Source organism: Rhamphochromis sp. 'chilingali', assembly GCF_963969265.1.
Source record: "Rhamphochromis sp. 'chilingali' genome assembly, chromosome: 7".
Taxonomy (NCBI): domain Eukaryota; kingdom Metazoa; phylum Chordata; class Actinopteri; order Cichliformes; family Cichlidae; genus Rhamphochromis; species Rhamphochromis sp. 'chilingali'.
Window position 1 is genome coordinate 6,250,942 of NC_137934.1, and position 21,309 is coordinate 6,272,250.

At 40.4% G+C, this 21,309-nt stretch overlaps 1 protein-coding gene across 1 annotated transcript; it reads right to left on the bottom strand.

The window, feature by feature from the left end:
* Positions 1-8,212: 8,212 nt before the first annotated feature.
* Positions 8,213-15,414, bottom strand: LOC308399984 (aldo-keto reductase family 1 member D1-like). Its single transcript, XM_080887443.1, has 9 exons — positions 15,232-15,414; positions 14,840-15,007; positions 11,824-11,940; positions 11,628-11,705; positions 11,240-11,362; positions 9,538-9,647; positions 9,289-9,454; positions 9,112-9,194; positions 8,213-9,030 (listed from the first exon to the last, which is right to left on the bottom strand). The coding sequence occupies exons 1-9, from the start codon at positions 15,322-15,324 to the stop codon at positions 8,988-8,990; spliced, it is 981 nt and encodes a 326-aa protein (XP_080743569.1). The 5' UTR covers positions 15,325-15,414; the 3' UTR covers positions 8,213-8,987.
* Positions 15,415-21,309: the final 5,895 nt, after the last annotated feature.

Consider the following 21,309-nt stretch of genomic DNA (forward strand, 5'->3'; position numbering starts at 1 on the left):
GGATCTCCTTAATGTGGCACACACTCAGGCTGTCAGCACAGCAGCCCCATACGCCTGTTGATCACATATTTTGTTTATACATGCAACGTGTCAGAAGAAATTTGGTTGGAAGGCAGCTTGTTTCAAGCCGTGGGTAAACTGGGTATATAAAAGCTCAGCAAAAGATAAAGAATGATTATTTGTAATTGTGCACTTAGTTGATTCCAACAATCCAAATGTCTGTAAATGAGTATGTCTCTTTATTGTGTTAGACACTTTGTTGCTGAAGTTGAACATATCTGCCACTAGTTTACATAGGCCGAGACAGATTAATTTCTAATACAGCATAATTTACTAGAATACAGTAACTGTGTAAATCCTGAGCCACCCCTCATGACTTTATATTGTGCTAAGTGAATAAGTTGCACGAGTTTATAAAAGTATGCATGGCAAAAACAGAGTTTGTATAATTCTTATGAGCTTGTAAGTTGATATTTGGTTCGACCACCATTATACTTCTACACAGGCTGAACTCTCTTATGCAATCTTTCTTCTAATCTCTTTAAATAGTGCTCAGGAGTAGTTCTCCGGGCTTCTAGAAGAACATTCCAAAGCTTCGGATGTTGGCTGGCTTTTGTTCTGTTTCAATAATGTTGAGGTGCGGGCTCTGTGGTTACAGTGTGTGTTTTTCTATCTAATTATACTATATTGGCACAGTGTTTGGAATCACTGTCATGTTGAAAAATAAAACCGTTATCATTTGGCTGCATTCCAGATTCTATTGCATGGTGGATCAAAATCTGATGGTCCTTTTCTGTGTTCCCCTGAAAATGGTCAGGTTTAAGAAGTGGATTGTATGTGTGTGAAAAACAGCCCATGTCAGAGGAAAACTTTGAAAGCCTGGAGAACTATTGTTCAAGGCCACTTTAAATTAAATTACAAGAAACTCTGGCTCCTCAGAAGTAAAATATAAAGAAGTGAAGGCTGTCTCAAGTACATAAGAATCCAAATATTATAACATAACATGATCCATGTCAATTCTAAACTACTAAATAAATAACAGCTGCAGTGGGATGCACTTTACATAGCATACGGAGTGTTACGTCATCTTCTGAACCAAAAGCTACGTAAAAATCTAAGTTTTAGAATTAGAGTTTGATTTTATCTGTTGGTAACAGTGGCTGAGGTGACTGTATTTGACTTAATACAATATTTTATTGTGTTTTTATTTTAAGAAGGATGAACTACTTAGGCTGGCACAGTTGCTGCAGTGGGCTGTATTGTCCCCTCATAGCATCAGGTCCTGGCTTTAAAACCAGGATTTATGGCTAGCTTTATAGTTAGCGGTTTTCTCAACACACATGCCAAACCCTCTGCACAGTATGGCCCAGTCACCAGCTTGCTGTCAATGAGTTAAGCAGGAGGGATGACAGGTAGGTAAACAATGCCAAAATGTGTGACTGTATTGTAGCAAACAGCTACTTAAGTTTCAAATCTGTGAAACTGACAGTAGGCTACATCACTGGCAGCTTCTGGCTTTTCCTCACAGGAGGCTAGACTGGCAATCGAACAACTAACTAACCAACTCCAGGCAAAAAATCATCAGCTAACTTAACAACATAGGTATTTACCTCTGTTTAGTCAGGACTTTTTTTCTTTTTTACAAGCAGTTAGTCTTGACCAACAATTAAAAAGTGTCGTCTGTCTGCCTTTTTTCAGGGGGGCATTGTGTTGTATATGTGGGGAAGGGGCTTACTGGTGATGCAGTTGGCAGGTGTGGAGGCAGTGTGCTGCACTGTGTGCATGTGGGGAGTGGGCTAACTGGTGATTGCAGTGGTGTGTGTGTGTTGGGTGGGGGGCATTATGCTGTATGTAGAGGTGGGGGGAGAGAAAGGCAGGTCAAACAATTGAGGAATGGTATGTATATGTTATAAGTAAAAGTATATAACATTGTAAAAACAATGTAGTCTAAATGTTACTGTGTTACAGTAAACCTCTGTGGGAAACACTGAAACAACATTGAAAGAAAAATGATCTTAATATGCTGGTAAGAGGGCAAAAGGTGTTTCAAATTACTCTATGAGTCATACATTTGGGTCCCATCTTGCTTTCCACACAGCTTCACATAACAAATTCAAAGCGCATCGAAAAATATCTACTTTGTCATTAAACCATTAATTATTACATTTTAATGTGAAGTATGTTTTAAAGTTTGTTTTTAAAACTTTACATGGTAAAGAAAAGACCAACACAATAATCTAGTAGCACTGTAGCACTTAGAGACATTGGCATAAAAAGTTCTTACTCGTCTGTGATTCCCCTCAGGCCTGTGGTCAGGTTTCCTCTGCAGGTCAACAAACATTATGGAGAAGAAGCTTTGGTTGGTCAGTTTTTTAAGGTAAACAATATAATAATAAATAGAAGGATACCTTCAAAATCAACGTGGTCAACCTCAATATAGTCAATGTGAAGGTTCACAGGTTTCCACAACAAATATCAGATCAACAAATATTTCAGAAACACTCTGACATGCTAGCAGTAGTATCTAAACTGTATAATAATAAAAACTAGAACTCATCTTTTCTGATACCAAAGTCCATTTTAATGTATTTAAACACTATTTTTTTTCTTTTTGTAGAACCTGTGCATCGAGAACACCCGTATCATTGCACATGACAAAGTTCACAGTGGATAAAGTCTTCACTCCACCAATGGGGAAACGTCATGGATGTCTTGAAGGCCGATGACCGCTTCATGTGAGGATCTTTACCATCTGAATCATGTTTCTCTGATGGAAAAGTACAGCAAAAACACTCCCTGTCAACTATTGGCAGCTTTAATGACTCTACAGTGCACCTCAGAGGCACAGAGCAGCAACTGCACCAACTAGGATCAGGGAAACATTTTTTTTGTAGTTTTTAAAAAGTGAGTTATCTCTTAGCCTAGATTATCATGAAGCTGTAAGTTTGGTGTAGCATAATGACTGAAAGCAAACAGAGGTGTTAGTGTGTTGTTGTGTAGTTGCCATTTGATCTAACATCATTTATTGCTGTTTTCAGCATGCTGGTCAATGCCATCCAGAGAGCAGGTATGACTGAGCTTCTGAACCAGCAGGTGGTGTTCACCTTCTTCGCTCCCACTAATGATGCTTTTAATGCACTGCCGCAGGATGAAGGCAACAGGCTGATGCACGAGTTTTATTCAACCACACAGCTTCTCTTTATTCACATTCTTTATTTATTTATTTTTTTGGGGGGGGGACACTTCCATGTGTGACAACTGCAAGTGTCCAGAGTGAGGACATACTGAGGGACCCACTGCTGCACATAATCTGTGAGGCTTTGCACCCCTAATGATCCACCAGGAGAAACTCAGCAGTGTGTGAGGAAGAGGAGGAGGAAGAGCCAGCAGCAGCTGACAGATGGAGAGAATAGACAGACTGTTCCCTGTTTGTGAAGGACTGCTAGAAACGTTTAAAATAACTCATTGTCTGTCCTGAATCAGTCGTATTAGGTAATGTTCAAATAATTTTATCAATCCAGTGTTTTCAGTGTGGGAGAAAGTACTCAGGGCCTTCAAGTTACACACTATGAAAGGCAGCAACAAGTTGTGTGTGTATGTAAATGATGGCGTGAGTGTGTGTACATCTATGGACATCAACTTGATGTTTGCTAAAATGATAACTTATTAATTCATATAGAAAACAAGTTCTTTCTGAGAAAAACTAAAATCAACGCCAGAGAGGGTTAAACTAATTTTATGAAAAAGTTAATCACACATTTGATTTCCAATAAATGATAAATAACAAACAGGAGAAATATATACAAAACAAGAAAACGGCACACATGAGAGAAAAGGTCACATGACAGCACAGCATTTTCTACCCACACTTTGAACTGAATAACAAATAACATGTATTTATTAAACTTGTAGACAATGAAAACAAACAGAAATCAGAGTGTAAAATTTAAAAAACTTTTATTGATGTTAACTTTTTTTTTTTTTTTTAAGTTATTAAAAAGAAAACCCAACAGAGGAACCCCTCTGAGCAAGCATAGGTGACAGTGGGGAGGAAAAACTCCCTTTTAAGAGGGAGAAACCTCCAGCAGAACCAGGCTCAGTGAGGGGCCGCGGCCGTTCTAAGGGTTTTCTTAAGTATATCATTTAAAACTAACCAATTTAAAGTTTCCAATTCGTTTTCCAGAAATGTTTCATATCACGATTTCTTTTACATTACATCAGCTTTGTTTTGTTTCCTGGTGAAACAAAACAGTCGGCCTATAGATGAGAAAAACTGATGTATGCAACTTGGTTTCTTCGATAGTTTGGCTGCCTCCTTTATGAAAATTTCAGCAATCATATTTTCGATTGCTGGCTGATTTAATTCCAAGGCTAGCAAAACTAATCCTGCATTTTTAAACTCTTTACACATGGCTTTGAAAATCACCTCTTGGAAGTTTTTGAACTTCTCTAAGGGGATTTTATCAATTTCATCCTTGATTTTAGCCCAGATGTTGTTGGTATGCTGGTTGTAGATGTCTGAAACTCTTTCCAGGCTGATGACTTTGCCTGATTTGAATGCTCGGAGCAGTTCTACACTGCAATCATCGAGTCCATCCTCACCTCCTCCATCACCGTGTGGTACGCTGGAGCCACTATCAGGGACTATCAGGGACAAACAGAGACTGCAGCGTGTTGTGTATGTATATATCTTTCAACGTAGCACTCTTAATTCTTATTCTCATGTATATATCTCATGTATAGCTTATGCACATATCTTTCTACGTAGCACTTTTAATTCTTATCCCTACTTTTATTTTTTCATGTCTATTTAAGTGCTATTTATGACACTATGTTTGCACTGAAGCACCGCAGCAATTTCCTAATGTTGTAAACCTGCTCAACATTTGGCAATAAACCCCTTTCTGATTCTGATTCTGATTTTTTTACAGCTTGCTTAACGAGTTCTGCCATACAGTTTTCCACCAAAGATCTGTATTTTTCTTTGTTATCTACAGCCTGCATGGTGGCACGGCGGCCTTTGTCGATTGGAATTCTGCGCTTGGCAGTTTTTGGGGTTTTTTGCGTTTTCGTTTGTAATCGAAACCTAAATTGAAACGAAGGTTGTTGAAGTGTGAAATATTCCTATAATCGTTAATGACATTAACGTTACCACTTCCATAATTATGTATTGTGAGGTCCATTAGCTCATGGATGTGATCACTTTAACCATAAAGAATAACTAAATTCTTCAGGACAATGAACTCACTAAGTTATCCCTCTAACAGAGCCTCCACATGTTCTCACTCTAATTTCCCCCTGATGAATGAAGTTATGCTGCACTAATCTGAATGTTCGGAGGGAAATCAAACGCATTTCACTCGCAGTACTCAAGCTGACTTACCTTTGTTTGAATGACGACTTGTACGTGCTGACTCCACAGACAAGGTACGAAAATATATCAGGCTACATCAATAGCGGTTGGTCTTCAGGGTTTCTACTCCACCTCCGTATTTCATACGGGTCCACATTTCCAATGCATGCTATTTTCTGCAAGTACCGCCGCTTCGCCTCTGGACGCAATCGGTCTCTATACAGTCCATTCTCTTTTGACCTATGCGTTGTTCCCCACCCCCCTAAATTTCAGAGCCCCCAGTAATAATAATAATAGTAACAATTCAAATAGCTGGGGCTTGATCAACCCTACCTGGGTCACCTGGGAAAGGGGGTCTGATTGTTGAAAGGCCCGAAAACCTCTGTGACTGCCATCAGCAGCAGTTATGCAGATTAAGATAATTTTATTGTTTAAGTTATAATAAATACTTGTTACGGCCCTAGCAGGGCCTCCTCCTGAAGGTGCCTGTGTGGGCGTGTCCCACTACCTCTTCTGCCTGAGGTGCCACCTTTCCCTTTTGTGCAGCTGACTCTCGTCAGTAATTAAAGAGATTTAAGCCCAGGGAAAGGTGAGTTCTGGGCCAGAGTGCCATGTGAGTGGTTACAGTTAGTGAGCTGCTCTTTTTGGCTTACGTTTTACTTTATTGACCAACGCCTGAGTTTTGTTTTTCTTAAATGGTGATAGCGGCTTGTCCGTCTCTTTTAGTTGAGCTACTTTAATAAAACTCTTTAATTTAACCCTCATGCCTTCTTGTCTCCTTTTTCTGACCCGGACACTTTTTGTTACTTCCCCTCACCGCCTAGACCCCTCAGGGGAACGTAACATACTTTATTTTAATATCAGATTTAATGTATACATTGTTGGTTTAAAACTACACATTTAACTTTTTTACAAAATGCTTCCAGGATGGAACCAATGTTCAGTCTGTTTTCCACCTGTGGGAAGGAGTGCACACTGCAAGATGCGTTTTCATTAACCCCTGCAAGTTAATGCGGCCAATGAGGTATGCACTTTGTATTTTATGTCGTAGTAGAAAAATAAGATGCTCTGATGCGACCTGAGTGCTCACACTGTGCCTCCATAAAATGAAGGTTATAACAGAAAATCTGTCGCTCGCTCTCCCTCTCTGTCTTTCACTCACACAGACACGCACACCACCACCTTCAACTTTGCTAAATTTCTAATGAAAAACATTAATCAGGCAGCTGTGATTGAGCAGCAATGTAAATCCAACTATTTTCACGGTTGTTGTGGTCGTGATAATTTTGTGATGCCACATCGAAAAGGCTCGGATGAGCTTTCCAAAGTTCTACAAGTTGTGCCTCCATCGCCTGTGTCCAGATCACACGCTGCACAGCCAAGCTGCACCGTCTTTTTCGCCGACGGTTACGTGTTTGCGCGTGAGCAGTGTGAGCAGCTGCGGTGACGCCCTCACGAGCGATTGATGATCGGGAGCTGCTCGAGGTGTTAATCGCTTCTCGTTACCCCACGTATACTACACGATGCACGATGAAGGCCAAAATTGGGCCGATCACCAAATCGGTCGCATGACTCAAAAATCGGCTCAAAATGGGCCAAAAATCGCACAGTGTAAGCCCAGCATTAGAGCAGCAATGTTTGTTCCCCTCAGAGAAAGAAAAATAGGCTGCAAAAGTACAGGGAGGAATGGGAAAAGGAAAACACCTGGCTGGAAAAGTGCACGATAACATCTATAAAGCGCACTGCACTGTGTGCCGGCGCACTTTTTCCATAGGCATGCACACACAATGGTGGGCACATGGAGAACATGAAGGGCGTGAAAGCTCGGGGAACCCTTAACCAATTTCTTGTCCACCAGGCCACGGCAGAAGCAGATATGGTATGTAAACATTGGTTTGTTTGTTTTTTAAACCCTCTGGTTAAGGTTAATATGGGCATGTGCAGTGAATATCAGCGCTATGTGGCCAGAAGTGTGATAATATAATTTATTTTGTGTAATAAACAACTGCAAGGATAGATGATTACAACAAATAGATGACTAATACATAAAAGTAATACATAGATGAATAATGATGATGAGTTATGATGCGTAATCATGGGAACAAGTGTGTTTACAAACAGGAGCAGCTGATTAGCATTAGAAAAGCTGAAATAATACCTCAACTGAAGCCAATTGTACTAAATGCACTAAATGTGCACTGTTACAAGAATGATTTTGTTCTATTGTTTTCTATTAATTTATATAATTTTAAGTTAAGCAGGACAGAGTTCTTTTAAAGAAAGATTTACTTATATTCTCAAAAGTTAAGCATGACAGGCTTCTGTTTAAGAAAGAGACCTGTTTTACTGTGTTAATGTTATTTTGAGCTAAAAATAAATGGCTAAATTATCATTTGTTTCCCATATGGTCATATCACAAAGAATATGCATCTGCTTAAATCAAATTCAAGTCAAATGGTTAAAAAAAAATTTCACACACAAAAAAAAAGAGCTACCACACTTTGCCCGGCCCTGGCCACGAGGCGTCCCTTATTTATTTTTCAGGGAGTTGGCAACCCTAATGATCGACTGTTCCCATTAGAATTCCACAGTTATCATCTTGTACCCCCTGAAAGTCCTGTATGCTTTGAGAGACCGCTACAGTAGGGAAACATACAAAAGAGTGTCCAAACCATTGTAATTTTGGCTTATTTCTGTCTTATATAGTATCCTGACTCCTTAGCTAACTTAATAACTTTAGCTAAAGCGAACAGTCTAATTCACAGGTGTTGAACTCCAGACCTTGAGAGCTGGTGTCCTGCAGGTTTTAGATGTGCCCTTGATCCAACACAGCTGATTTAAATGGTTAAATTACCCCCTCAACATATCTTGAAGTTCTCCATAAGCCTGGTAAAGAAACTAATCATTTGATTCAGGTGTGTTGACCCAGGGTGATATATGAAACCTGCAGGACACCGGCCCTTGAGGCCTGGAGTTCAACACCCCTGGTGTAATTCATTAGTGCAGTATTACTGGATCACCTCTGAAGTGGTATGATATGACTATCACTGAAACGGCAAACTTTGTGCTGGATTATTGTGCAGTTTTCTCGAAGGACCCGGATGTATGACCCCAAAAACTGAATTTAAGAACTAAAACTGAATGGTGAGAAGTGAAACTGAAAGCATTCAAGAGCTAAATTTAATTCAAATTCAGTTTTAAAAGCTGTTATTCAGGTTGAGCAATTCAGATTTGGTCTGAGCAATGAAAGTGTTGGCAGGATGAGAACACCATCTGTCCAGAGTTTAAGCTTTCTATACTTAACAGTCTTGTTTTGATTTAGCCACACCTTATCTTTATTTTGTAGTTTGCAAACATTTACTATCCCAAGTTTGTTTGTTTTGTCACTCAAAACTTATCTGTAAGACTTTTACAAAACTAAAGACATCTGTGAGAGCAGACCTTCATTATTCTTCCCACAGCACGGCTCAGCAGTGAAACCCTTTACCCGAGGAAGTGTATTATATTGTGTGCTGTAAAATTAAGTTGTTTTTTTTTTTTTTTTTAATTAGCTAATAGCAATTAAATATTATTTTAGCAAAGTGAAGATGCCAAATTTAATCACTCTCGAACAATGTGTTGCTGTTTGTGGTGTTTAGAAGTCATCATGAAATGGATACTCTGGATGGTCAGACCACCTGTTGAGCCAGAAAAGAGAAATATTAATTGGAGCCGTTTGTTCAAGGAGCAAAACTTCACACAAGCTGCACTATACTCACCTGAGAAGCTCCACAAAGCGGATGTTTTTGTTCAACCCTTCAACTGCCTTCATATCAGCGTCAGAGAGAGAGAAATCAAATATCTGGAAAGTTGGCAAATAAGTCTGATTATATTCCATGCGTCTGGTTTTCAGAAGGCACTTTTTGCTACCTACATACCTAAAATTATAAACAAACCTCAAAGTTTTCCTTTATGCGAGCAGGGCTGAAGCTCTTTGGGATGACCACCACGCCTCTCTGTACATTGAACCGCAGACACACCTGAGCCGTGGTCTTGTTGTACTTTTTGGCAATCGATACCAGCAGGTCATCTTCCAGCATTGGGGGGCATTTTAGGTTTACCCTTTATTGAAACAGTGATATTTTAATTTCAATCAAGAGGCTGAGAACTTGACTAGCTACTCATAAAATGAGTGTGACCCATACCAAGATGGATCTCTGGATGTTCCCAGCGGGCTGTAACCAACAATGACGATACCATTCTGCCGGCAGTATTCAAGCAATTTTGGCTGGGTGAAATAGGGGTGGCATTCAACCTGTAATAGAGCACATATGTATACATACACACATGTTTCTGATGAAGACAGCTTGGCTTATTCCTTGCGAGTGTTATGAACCAACACTTCCAAGTGCATCTTGATTGTTCATGTTACTTAAATAATAACTTCCTATCTCTGTTATGCTTTCATTGATTCAAAGTTCAGTCCTTTCATACTGATAATATTTCAGGCAGTAAACTTACTTTTTAAATAAATTTGAAGTTTTCCCCACATTTCTGGGCGGTATACATTGCCTGCATTTTGTTCCTATACCTCTGCAACATATCCATGTCCTATCCACACAATGTTCACATATCTATCAAAACACAGCTGTGTGTGTGATTTAGTTAAAACATATTGGGCATATGTCTAAAATCTGAGTCTTTCTGTTGTATTGTTCATTAGCTGTATGCGCAAATATTCAAAGACTGAAACTAAAGCCTTCAGCTGGTTGTGCCTCAGATTCTTTCTTCTGACTTTAATAAATTGCCGCTGCACAATAAAGTAACAAAAGCATTGACTCTTGAAACACTACTTTTTAAAATGAAGAATGGTTTGCACATTTATCTGCTGATCTTACGGTAAATATAGTACTGTACATTTCCCAAGTCTCGAGTATTTATATTTCTAATAGGACAGTTTCTTGTAAGTGGTGCTGAGCAATAGTTCTCCAGGCTTTCTGAAGACAAAGTTTTACTTTGGGCACTAGCTATTTTTTCACTCTTTTATCATGATTATTAAAACACCTAACACTGATCTATGAAATCAGTGTTATCAGTGTCACAAAAAGGCAGCTAATTCAAAGAATGACTCATTGAGTCTACACATTACAGAAAAGTTAGGAAAGAACCAGTTTCTTTAGGGACTTATTAGCATCCTGTAGTAAAAGAAAATTTCTTCCCATGTCTTTTATCTAAATCTCTGCCATGAATAACACGATTTGATGAGCAAAGAGCTTTTAGCTGGAAACTTGGCATATTTCAGTATGGTGTGAGGAAACTGGACAAGAAAAAAAAACAGAGCAGATGAACAGCATCTAAAAGCTATGTCCTTAAGAAAACAGAAAAACTGTATCAAAGATCTGATATGGGACCTGAGTGGTGTATCTCATCCTTCAACTAACCCATCAACAGTTTGTTGAGACTCACCATAAATGGTCTTTGTGGAAGGGTGGCTGTCAAGAAGCCACTCTTAAGGAAAAGAAGCAAGAAGAAAAGGCTGAATAGTGCCAAATTACACAAGAACTGTGTCAATACTGCGCCGTGCTACCTCACTGAACTCCTTAGTTCATATACCCCTGGGAAAGCCCTAAGATAATCAAGACAATTACTCCTAGTGCAGCCTAGATCCTGGCTAAAGACCAGAGGTGACGGTGCTTTTGCCCTGGCAGCCCCTAGCCCCTGGAACAATCTTCCTGCTGCTATTCGCGCCTCTGATTCCATCTATTCATTTAAATCTCAGTTAAAAACTTACCGAGCGTTTTCAGTTAGTTAGTTCAAAGAGCAAAGCTTTTTGACCTTAGTATTCTGAAAACAAGTACTTAGTAACTTATTTCCAGACAACTGCTTGCTCAATAATGTACCACTAACCTGGTTTGACACAGGTTTGTGTTTCAGCCCCGGCTTGTTAAGGATTAGCTCTAGTTGTCGCTTGTTGAAGTTTGAAACCCCAAGAGATTTTACAAGGCCAGCGTCTTTACAAGCTTCTAAAGCCTGTGAGAGACATAGGAAAGCACAATAATAAAACAATATAGTCAACGTTGAACTTTGAAACAATTTAAAAGCTCACAGAAACAGTAAAACTGAGACACTGTTTAAGCTGTCATTGATTTTTACCACATATCTTTTTGTATTTAACTATAAGTTAAAGGACGCGTGTACCCAATACTGTTGTTCTGTAGCAGTTATGTTGTCTTCACATATGTTAGGAAATCACTGAAACTAAATTTTCTTGAATAAGCAGGCCACCAAGTCTCACCTCCCATGTGGCACAGAGGTCCGTTTCATGATAAAGCCACTTCCCACTCTCATCTTTGGGGTAAAATTCATCTCCTGGCTTCAGAAAATTATAGTGTTTCAGTATAGTATAGTATTTCATTTGGTGCAGTAAAACCTCATGAAATTCAAACGTAAAAATTAAAAACTTGTTATTAAGTTTTCACATGTGTGCATACCTTGAAAGCCATGGGCATTTCTATAATATAGAGGTCAACATAATCCAGCTGTAATGTCGTCAGGGTTTTCTCTAAAGTAGGTCGTACTAGCTCGGGTGGATGAAATGTGTTCCACAACTTCAAAAGAAAAGAAGAAAAGTTAACAAATGTAGAAAAAAGCTACAGAACTCAGCATTTGGTTTTTTTTTTTTAAGATTCAAAGGTAAGTCATGAAAATGAATATGTTATCGATTTGTATGTTATCCATACCTTTTAAGTTTCTCACAAGCAAAAAGCATTTTAGACTAGTTTTTGGTTAACTTTTGCCTTGAGGGACTTTGTAATGTTTGTCTCGAAAGGTGTTGTACAAACCAAACTGTACTTACTTTATCTTCCTTATTTTTTTGTGGTTCAGGGAAATAATATTGGTATAATATTCAGATTGGCTTTTTTTCTTATTTGCATTATTAGTTATTTACAGTTCGCATACCGCCACAACAGGTCCACTGATGATGCCATAGCCCTGACACTACATACTGCCCTGTCACACCTGGAGAAGAGAGACACGTATGTGAGAATGCTGTTTGTAGATTACAGCTCAGCATTCAATACCATCGTTCCCTCGAAGCTGGACAGGAAACTGCAGGATCTAGGACTGAGCAGCTCCCTCTGCAGCTGGATCCTTAGCTTCCTGTCTGACAGACGCCAAGTGGTCAGACTGGGCAGCATCACCTCATCCCCCGTCACACTGAACACTGGTGCTCCACAGGGGTGTGTACTGAGCCCTCTCCTGTACTCACTCTACACCTACGACTGCACGGCCACTAACAACTCCAACATCATTGTGAAGTTTGCGGACAACACTACAGTGGTGGGTCTTATCACCAACGGTGATGAGACAGCTTACAGGGAGGAGGTCAGCGCCCTGACCCACTGGTGTCAAGACAACCATCTCACCCTCAACGTCGCAAAGACAAAGGAGTTGATAGTGGACTTCCGGAGGTGCAGAGAAGTACATACCCCCATCACCATCAACGGCGCTGCTGTGGAGAGAGTGAGCAGCTTCCGGTTCCTTGGTGTACATCTGGCTGAGGATCTTACGTGGTCAGTACACACAAACAAAACAGTGAAGAAGGCGCAGCAGCGCCTCTTCTTTCTCAGGAGACTGAAAAGATTCGGCATGAGCCCCCGCATCCTCAGGACCTTCTATCACTGTGCCATTGAGAGCATCCTCACTGGATGCATCACCACCTGGTATGGCAACAGCACCGCCTACAACTGCAAAGCTCTCCAGCGAGTAGTGCGGTGCTCTGAACGGATAATTGGAGGTGAGCTTCCCTCCCTCCAAGACATCTACAGGAAGCGGTGCCTGAGGAAAGCGGGGAGGATCATCAAGGACTCCAGTCACCCCAGCCATAAACTGTTCAGACTGCTTCCATCAGGAAGGAGGTTCTGCAGCATCCGGTCCCGTACCAGCAGACTGAGAGACAGCTTTTTCCATCAGGCCATCAGACTGCTGAACACTTCATAGACACCTCAGCTTCACTACTGGAACTTTAACATTATGCACTCCATACTGTACAGTAACGCCACTGTTTTGCACATGTCTCAACTCTGTATATTTTTATATATTTTATTTATTGTTTACTCTATTTAATTTGTAAAATATGTGTACACACACACACACACACACGTAGAAAAATATTTAGTATACACATCCAGAAATGCATATACTATTATATATTGTACATATATTTATTAGTTTCAGATGTAGCCATTCTTGTATTTTGCTTGTTTACATTATTGTATTTTGCACAACTCTGTTGCTTGTGAAGCTCGCACACAAGAATTTCACTCACATGTGCTGTACCAATGTATCTGCACATATGATGTGACAATAAAAGTGATTTGATTTGATTTGATTTGAAATAACTAAAGGAGTTGTACTTTTTTGTCACTTTGGCCACCATTTTTGACAGGAAAAAACACATTTTTAAACTTTAAATTTTTTGTTGGCATCAACAATTACACCCAGAGAAATCCTGCTAAACGCATTTTTCATGCATTCTCGATATAGATGTTAAAGCTCATCTAGAAACATGCATGCTAGGAATGGTGCAACCAAAACCTGTGCATGCCGTCATAGTGCTGGATTTGTTTCAATGAATTAGATGAAAAACAACCTGCTTCACCCTGAATAACCTACATGAGGATTTTGTGGATTTGTTATTAATGGAACTTGTTGTTCGATTTCTAAAAGTCTTGATGATCTTCATGCATCACTGAACTCTTGAGGTGGGAAGTAACAAAGCACAAATATTTGTTAAAATTTTATAAAATTTTCTATACTGCACTTCAGTAGTAAAACAGGCTCGTTACTTTTGCCTTAACGGATTTGCTTTAACGGATTTTTGTCACTATGAGCCAACATTGTGTTTTTGCATATTATGATACATGCAAATCAAACTGAGGCTATTTAAAGACTACATGAAAATACTCTGGAGATTAGTTTGGTGTACTGTGATGGGTTTAAAGTAAAGAAGAGTGTGTGACCGGTGCACAGTGACTGTGGTTTCATGAGTTTGCATGAGTTCTACATCAAGTGTAGCAGAGATTCATATGAATTTTAGCTGATGATTCTTAGATCTATTGACTGATATATATATTTTTTATTTTACTTCTTTTTCTTCAGATTCAAGCTGAGTATACTTAGATTGGAAAAAACTTAGGCTGAAGTTTGTATTCCCATCTGCTAATATTATTTTATCATTGTGTTAACATAGCCGAAGGTTAAGTTAGCTTTGCACAGAAATAGAAATGTCCTCCAAACAGCTACTAAACAGCCTGTACTTTTTTACTTTTACTTGAGTAAAGAAGTTGAATCAGTACTTCATCTTTTACTGGAGTAGTTTTGAACAGTAATAGATGTACTTCTACTTAAGTACAGAATGTGTGTACAGAAAAACAGAAAGAAAAAAAAAGTTCAACAGTCAAGGTGCACAGGAGAGGCTCACACGAACAAGTATGCTTTGCAAACCTTTCCACAATAGAAGATGTCCTCTCTTTTCACAGTTCCATCTGCTATTTTGTCCCTTATTGCTTGCCCCACTTCGTGTTCATTGCAATAGATCAATGCTCCGTCAATATGTCTGTAGCCCGTCTCGATCGCAATTTTGACAGATTCATATGCAGTTCCTTTAGGAGTCTGTCAAAAAAAAAAAAAGAAGAAGAAGAAGTAGTACTGGAAGGAATATATAGTATAAAATAAAATAACAACAACCATAATAATAATATAATAAGCACTCAAAAGTCACAGCGAAAAACAAACAAACAAAAAATCCTACCACTATTTTTTATTTATTCATTTAGTTTTTGCTTCGTGACACATGCACAACGATATACAATATACAATTAAATCATGAATCTTACCTCGTGGGGATCTGCATAAGTTCCCAGTCCTATCAAGGGTATGCTGTTTCCATCAGATAGGGGAATGGAGTGACTTTCTGCTGTCAATTCCATGTTTAACAAAAATGTTTGTTACAAAGATCTTGATGTCTGACACTGTGCACTCACTCGAACTTTTGAATACTGTCTAGGAGGCTGGCTCCTCTGCTCTCTACTCGGCCAGAAACTCCTCCCAAATGCAAAGTGCCTCAACTGTTGCTCATGAAAACATGAACAACCGGACACCAAGACAAACATTTACAAATGGAAGTGAACACGCTATCTGATCATCATGAATGAGACTAAAATGCTATACTATATGCTATATTATATGTTGGATTAAGCTTTCAGATACTGGTGAAAGCTGGCAGTGACAATGGGATTACGCTGAATTTATCTACCCCCAGTTCTTCAGGTGACACAGTGTTGAAAGCCAAAAGGTGAGAGGGAAATTAAAGGGTATTATCAATGGGACTATTCCACTCCACCCTCATAGTGGTACATCCCATCTGCCTAGTATTGATTCAGAAGATTCAAGAGCTTTATTGTCAATACATGAGTATACACAGTTTACAGTGTACCGAAATGCTGTTTCACCCCAAGCCCCCTATGGTGCATTTATAAAAGATATATCTCCAAGAGTGCACAACTGACCTGTCCTTCTCTACCTTTTGCTCTGAGATATGAACATGCGCCATAACCACTGAGGCTTGCATCCGAGAAACTGTGCAATTCGTACTGCACAATGTCCGCATCTTGCGAGTAGCTTCGTGGGATCTTCAGAGCTGCCAACTTGGGCAGGTCTCTCAACCATGCTTCCCATTGTGGTAGAATGTGATGTGGGAGATCCTTGTCCCAATTAACTTTGTCCTTGCACAACGTTTGGAGTATTTGCTTTCCAATTAATATGAATGGGGCAACGAACCCAAGGGGGTCAAAGACTGAAGCAACAATCGAGAGCACCCCTCTCCTTGTCAATGGGTTGTCTTTAACTTGGACTCTGAATTGGAATTCATCTGCCTCTATGCACCATTGCACTCCAAGTGCACGTTCAATGTGGAGTTCTCCAAGAGCCATGTCCTGGTCTTTGGCTTTAGCTTGTTCCTCTTGGGGAATAGCTGCAAGCACTTCTTTGTCGTTTGACACAAACTTATGCAGATGTAGGTTGCCTGTTTTACAAAGTGCCCTTGACTCGTTTACCAACTGTATGGCTTCGACTGTTGATCTCACACTAGCGAGTCCGTCATCGACGTAAAATCCTCTTTGGATGAACTCAATAGTCTCTTCGCTGAATCTGTTTCTACCTTGAGAAGCAATATGTTTGAGTCCGAAATTGCAGCATCCGGGAGATGAAGCTGCTCCGAAAAGATGCACTCTCATCCTGTACACTGAAGGCTCAGAGTTTAAATCGCCTTTGTCCCACCAAAGAAACCTCAAATAGTCTTGATGCTCCTTGATGACGTGGAATTGGTGGAACATCCTCTCCACATCACACATGATGGCGATGGGGCCCTTTCTGAATCGACATAACACTCCAATCAGTGCGTTGGTAAGATCTGGTCCAGTCAGAAGGTGATCGTTAAGAGATGTCCCCCGGAAACGGGCCGAACAATCAAAAACCACACGTATCTTCTCAGGTTTGTGGGGGTGGTATACCCCATGGTGTGGTATATACCATCCTGCCTCCTTATCCAGTTCTTGCTCTGGGACCTTCTCTGCGTCTCCACGGGCTATGATGTCGTCCATGAACTTGACGTAATCCTCATAGTATTTCTTATCTCTTCTGAGCCGACGTTCCAACGACGACAGTCTATGCTCAGCACATTGTTTGTTGTTTGGAAGATTCGGGTCGTCGGTTTTGAGTGGCAATGGGAGTTCATAGTGACCGTTTTCCTTTTGCCTTATGCCTTTAGTCACCTTTGACATGAACAAAATGTCTTCCTGAGAGACTGGATTGTCATCTGTTGCATGCTCAGAGAAATCAGATCCCAAAACCTTTATTACATCAGCCGGACCCACTTCCTTCACTTGAGTTCTGCATACAAAATGCACTTCTTGCCTGAGTTCAACTGCTTGTTGTACTGCAGGAGTAACTTCTCGAACAATGATTCTGTGGCTTATGCCAATATCATCATTGTGATTTTGAACTTGAGACGTACAACCAACTATGCTCCAGCCGAGATCAGTTAGCTGTGCGTAAGGCTGATTCTCCTCACCTGCAATGACTTCCCGTGGAAGAAGGGCTTGCTGACAGTTATAGCCGAGAAGCAGACCAACTTCGCATTCAAGCATTGGAGGTAACCTATCTGCCAGCCTTTTGAGGTGAGGCCAATTCAAAGCAGTTTCAGACGTCGGGATGTGTGATCTGTTCACAGGGATGAATTCTCTTGTATAGACCGGTGGCAATGTAATTCTCTTTTCCTGCTTGTAGCCTCTAACTTGAAGATTTACCAGTTTCTCACATGGTATGACTGTCGACTTGGCGGACATGGTCGATAGTCTTAGATGAGCCTTACTCTTATCTGTGTCGAGATCCTGGGCTACTTCATCCAAGATAAAGGATGTATCGCTCTGAGAATCGAGGAGGGCATACACTAGAACTTCTCTGTCTGGGTGATTTTTTGACGAAACCCAGACAGGTAGAATGGAGGATGTCAGTGTGCTCGAAGTTACTTGAGTTACTCTATTAGAGATTGCGGTTGCTGGTTCATCTCCTTCGTCCTTGTCTTGAGAGTTGTCATTCGTTGCAGGCATTATCCTTTTACGCTCTACAAACTTGTCATCATGCAGACACGTGGGATGCTTCTTCTGGCATTTCTCACACGTATTCCTTTTATCACACTTCTTAGAATGATGTCCCCCCCTTTATACATCCAAAACACAGCCTTTCTGCTTGTACAAACTTGATACGATCCTGGACTGATTTTTCCATGAATTTGAAGCATTTATCCAGTGTGTGACCATTTCTTTTGCAGTAAAGGCAGATCATGGGATTTATGTGACTTGAGTTGGTTAAGTGACTTGAAGTTGTGGTTAATGTTTTAGCTTGAACGACTTGGCTGCGTGAGTGTTTGGGTTTACTGATTTCCAAACCCTTGAGTGCTTGCATTGAAGCTATGGGGTCACATGCTAGGTCTGCTTCAGTGGATACAAAGTCTGTAAACATGTGAAATGATGGATACTCTCCATTAAGGGTTTTTCTTATTTTCATCGCTGCGCGATTCCATCTTGTTGTCAACCAGTCTGGAAGTTTCAGCAAGAGTTTCTGAATTTCCATACAGTCATTGAGAACCTCTAATGTCTTTATGTGTGGCATCGCAGCTTCACAACTTCTAAGGAAGTCGGCAAACTCTCTCAACTCACTTCCATCCTTGGAGCTTATTTTAGGCCAACTGTGAAGTTTGTCTCTGAAGCATTTTCCTATAGTGAACAGATCTCCAAAGCGCCTTTCCAGCACTTCCCAAGCTGCATCATACGCTTCATCTGTGCCCACTAGGAGAAATCCTTCAACCACTCTCTTTGCGGGTCCACCAAGGTACTTCCTGAGATAATAGAGTCTTTCGTTCTTTGGAATGTTTTTTCTTTCAATCAAGGTCTCAAATGACAACTGCCAGTCCTTGAACTTTAAAGGGTCACCAGTGAACAGTGCAGGTTCCGGAGTTGGAAGACGATTAGCACTTATTGCGTCTGCTAGTATGCCGACTAGATCCAAGTTTGGCTGTGGATGAGTTGCTGAAGCGGCAGCTTGTGTTGCTTTAGGGATAAATGGCGGACTTGATGCGTTTACTGCTTGGTCTGTGGTGCTCTTAGGTTGCACACCAGGGTTTTGTTGGGCTTGGTTTATGACTGTGAGAGTATGTGGAACAAATGCAGGGCTTGTGGCATTATGGGCTTGGGTTGTATTTGGAGCTTGAGAGGGAACTTGTGGTGGAGCAGGGATTGCTGAGGTTTCGCTCTCAGTTTTGATACTGCGCACTAAACTACGACTTTCTGAAATACTTTCAGCTTCTGCATAAACCTTTACTTTAGCTCTTGCAGCATTAAATTTTTTAACCTCTTCCAAGCGTTCAATCTTTCTGCGCTGCTCCTCCATTGTTTGTTGCCTTTCCAAGTTTTCAAGTTCCAACTTTTTTAGTTCAGCTGCTTCCCTTTCTTGATCCTCCATTACTGCTAATATTTCCTGACACGCAGCTGCCTCAGCCTCTGCTTCTATTCTTTTAATTGTTTGTGAGTATGACTGGCTTGAACCACTTTTCGACCTTTGTGATTTTGACCTTGATTTAGTACTTTCAGATCCTAAGCATGATCCAACATCTGGCCATGGCTCTTCATCACCATCTGCAAGGTCTCCTTGTAAGTGTTTTTCAGCTCTTCTGACAATGAACGAGGAAAGTGATGTACATGCATCCACTTTGCGTCTTTCATCTGCATCGGGAGTTTGTATTTGCCGTATTTGTTCATAAATGGTTTGTACATCTTTGCAGGCAACATTTACATTGTTGATGAGCACATTCAATTCACTCTCGGAAACTTCATTCCTTAATATTACTTTACTCAATCTTGCTTCATATCTCCATTTTTCAAAAACAACAGCATATCTGTGTTGGAGGCCTTTGAGTTTCTTCTCTTGAAGCTCTTTACCCTTTTCTGTTAGTGTTCTTACTCTTTCACTTTTACGAACAGTCTGTAGTTCTGTAATTTGTTCATCATCATTTTCTTCCACTTCGGTAAGTGGTACAGCATGGTGCTCTTCGAGATCTTTGTCAACCATCTCGGGAGTCTAGTTAAATGTCATTGAGCGCACTGTGTTCAGATTTCAAATACTGTATACTTTAAGTGCTCCTTTTCTTAAAGGACCTTGTAAACTTCACTCAAACTTTGACCTTAAGGAAGCACACAGAACTATTCACCAAACTACAAAGCATCACCTTGAAGTACAGTAGAAATTAAATAAACTTTGACAAATGTGTTATAGAAACTTATTGTGGCTCTTTAACCTTGACTTAAACCACTATTATTCTACCTTTAATGCTGTCTTTTATTAATTTCCACCTTACTCCAGTTGTACAACGTTATTGCCGCTGTGCCTGGCTGCTTGAGAACGGTGAGCTTATGCAATGGCGCCCTCTTGTGTCGCTCCACTTCACCGTCACTCTCTGCAGCTGCCGTCTTCGTAATTAGCTTCTCACCGGCACTGGCTAGGGCGCGTTTTCACTGTAACTCCGAAATGACAACACAGGCATATGGCAAGCCATTAGTGCCAAAATTCGCCACTTTCCTAACCCGTTTGGTTAAGAAATGGCGTAAAAAACGCCGTTTAATTATTCAAAACGCCGAAAAAAATGGCGTTCTGTTCCGACAAACGCCGCTTTTTACGTCACTCGGATGGTGCGTTCAGGGCGCCATCCGAGTGGCGGAAAAAGCGGCGTTTGTCGGAACAGAACGCCGTTTTTTTCGGCGTTTTGAATAATTAAACGGCGTTTTTACGCCATTTCTTAACCAAACGGGTTAGGAAAGTGGCGAATTTTGGCACTAATGGCTTGCCATACTGGCACGGCTTCTTCAAGACGGGCGCTTCGCTGCACTTATTGAACGCCGTGAAAACTACAAACATAAAACACAAAGGCTTTAAGCGCTTCAGTCTATCAAAAGTAACACTTGTGCTTTAACAACAAAAATTACCTCGTGGCCGCCTGCCACTTCGGAGGTCCTAGAAGAATAGCTTTACAGTCTTGTGCATTCTAAATTAAAACATAAAATAATTAGAACACCATACATTACATATTTTCACAATATTACAATACAGTTATGGCAAATGACAAATACCTTGTACCGCTGGTAGACTAACCAGGCCTTTGCAGATAGCTCGCTGAACTCCTTAGCCTGATTATTAAACGTGGGCTCACAGCCTATACTATCACGCCCAAACCTCGCGATAATAGCGGTGTAACAAAACTTGTTCTTTGTGACAAGATAAACACGGACGATCTGATTTCCTCGTGTCAGCATTGTTCCCACATCATCATAATTAATGTTGTTCCAGGTTCAACATTGCAAGTG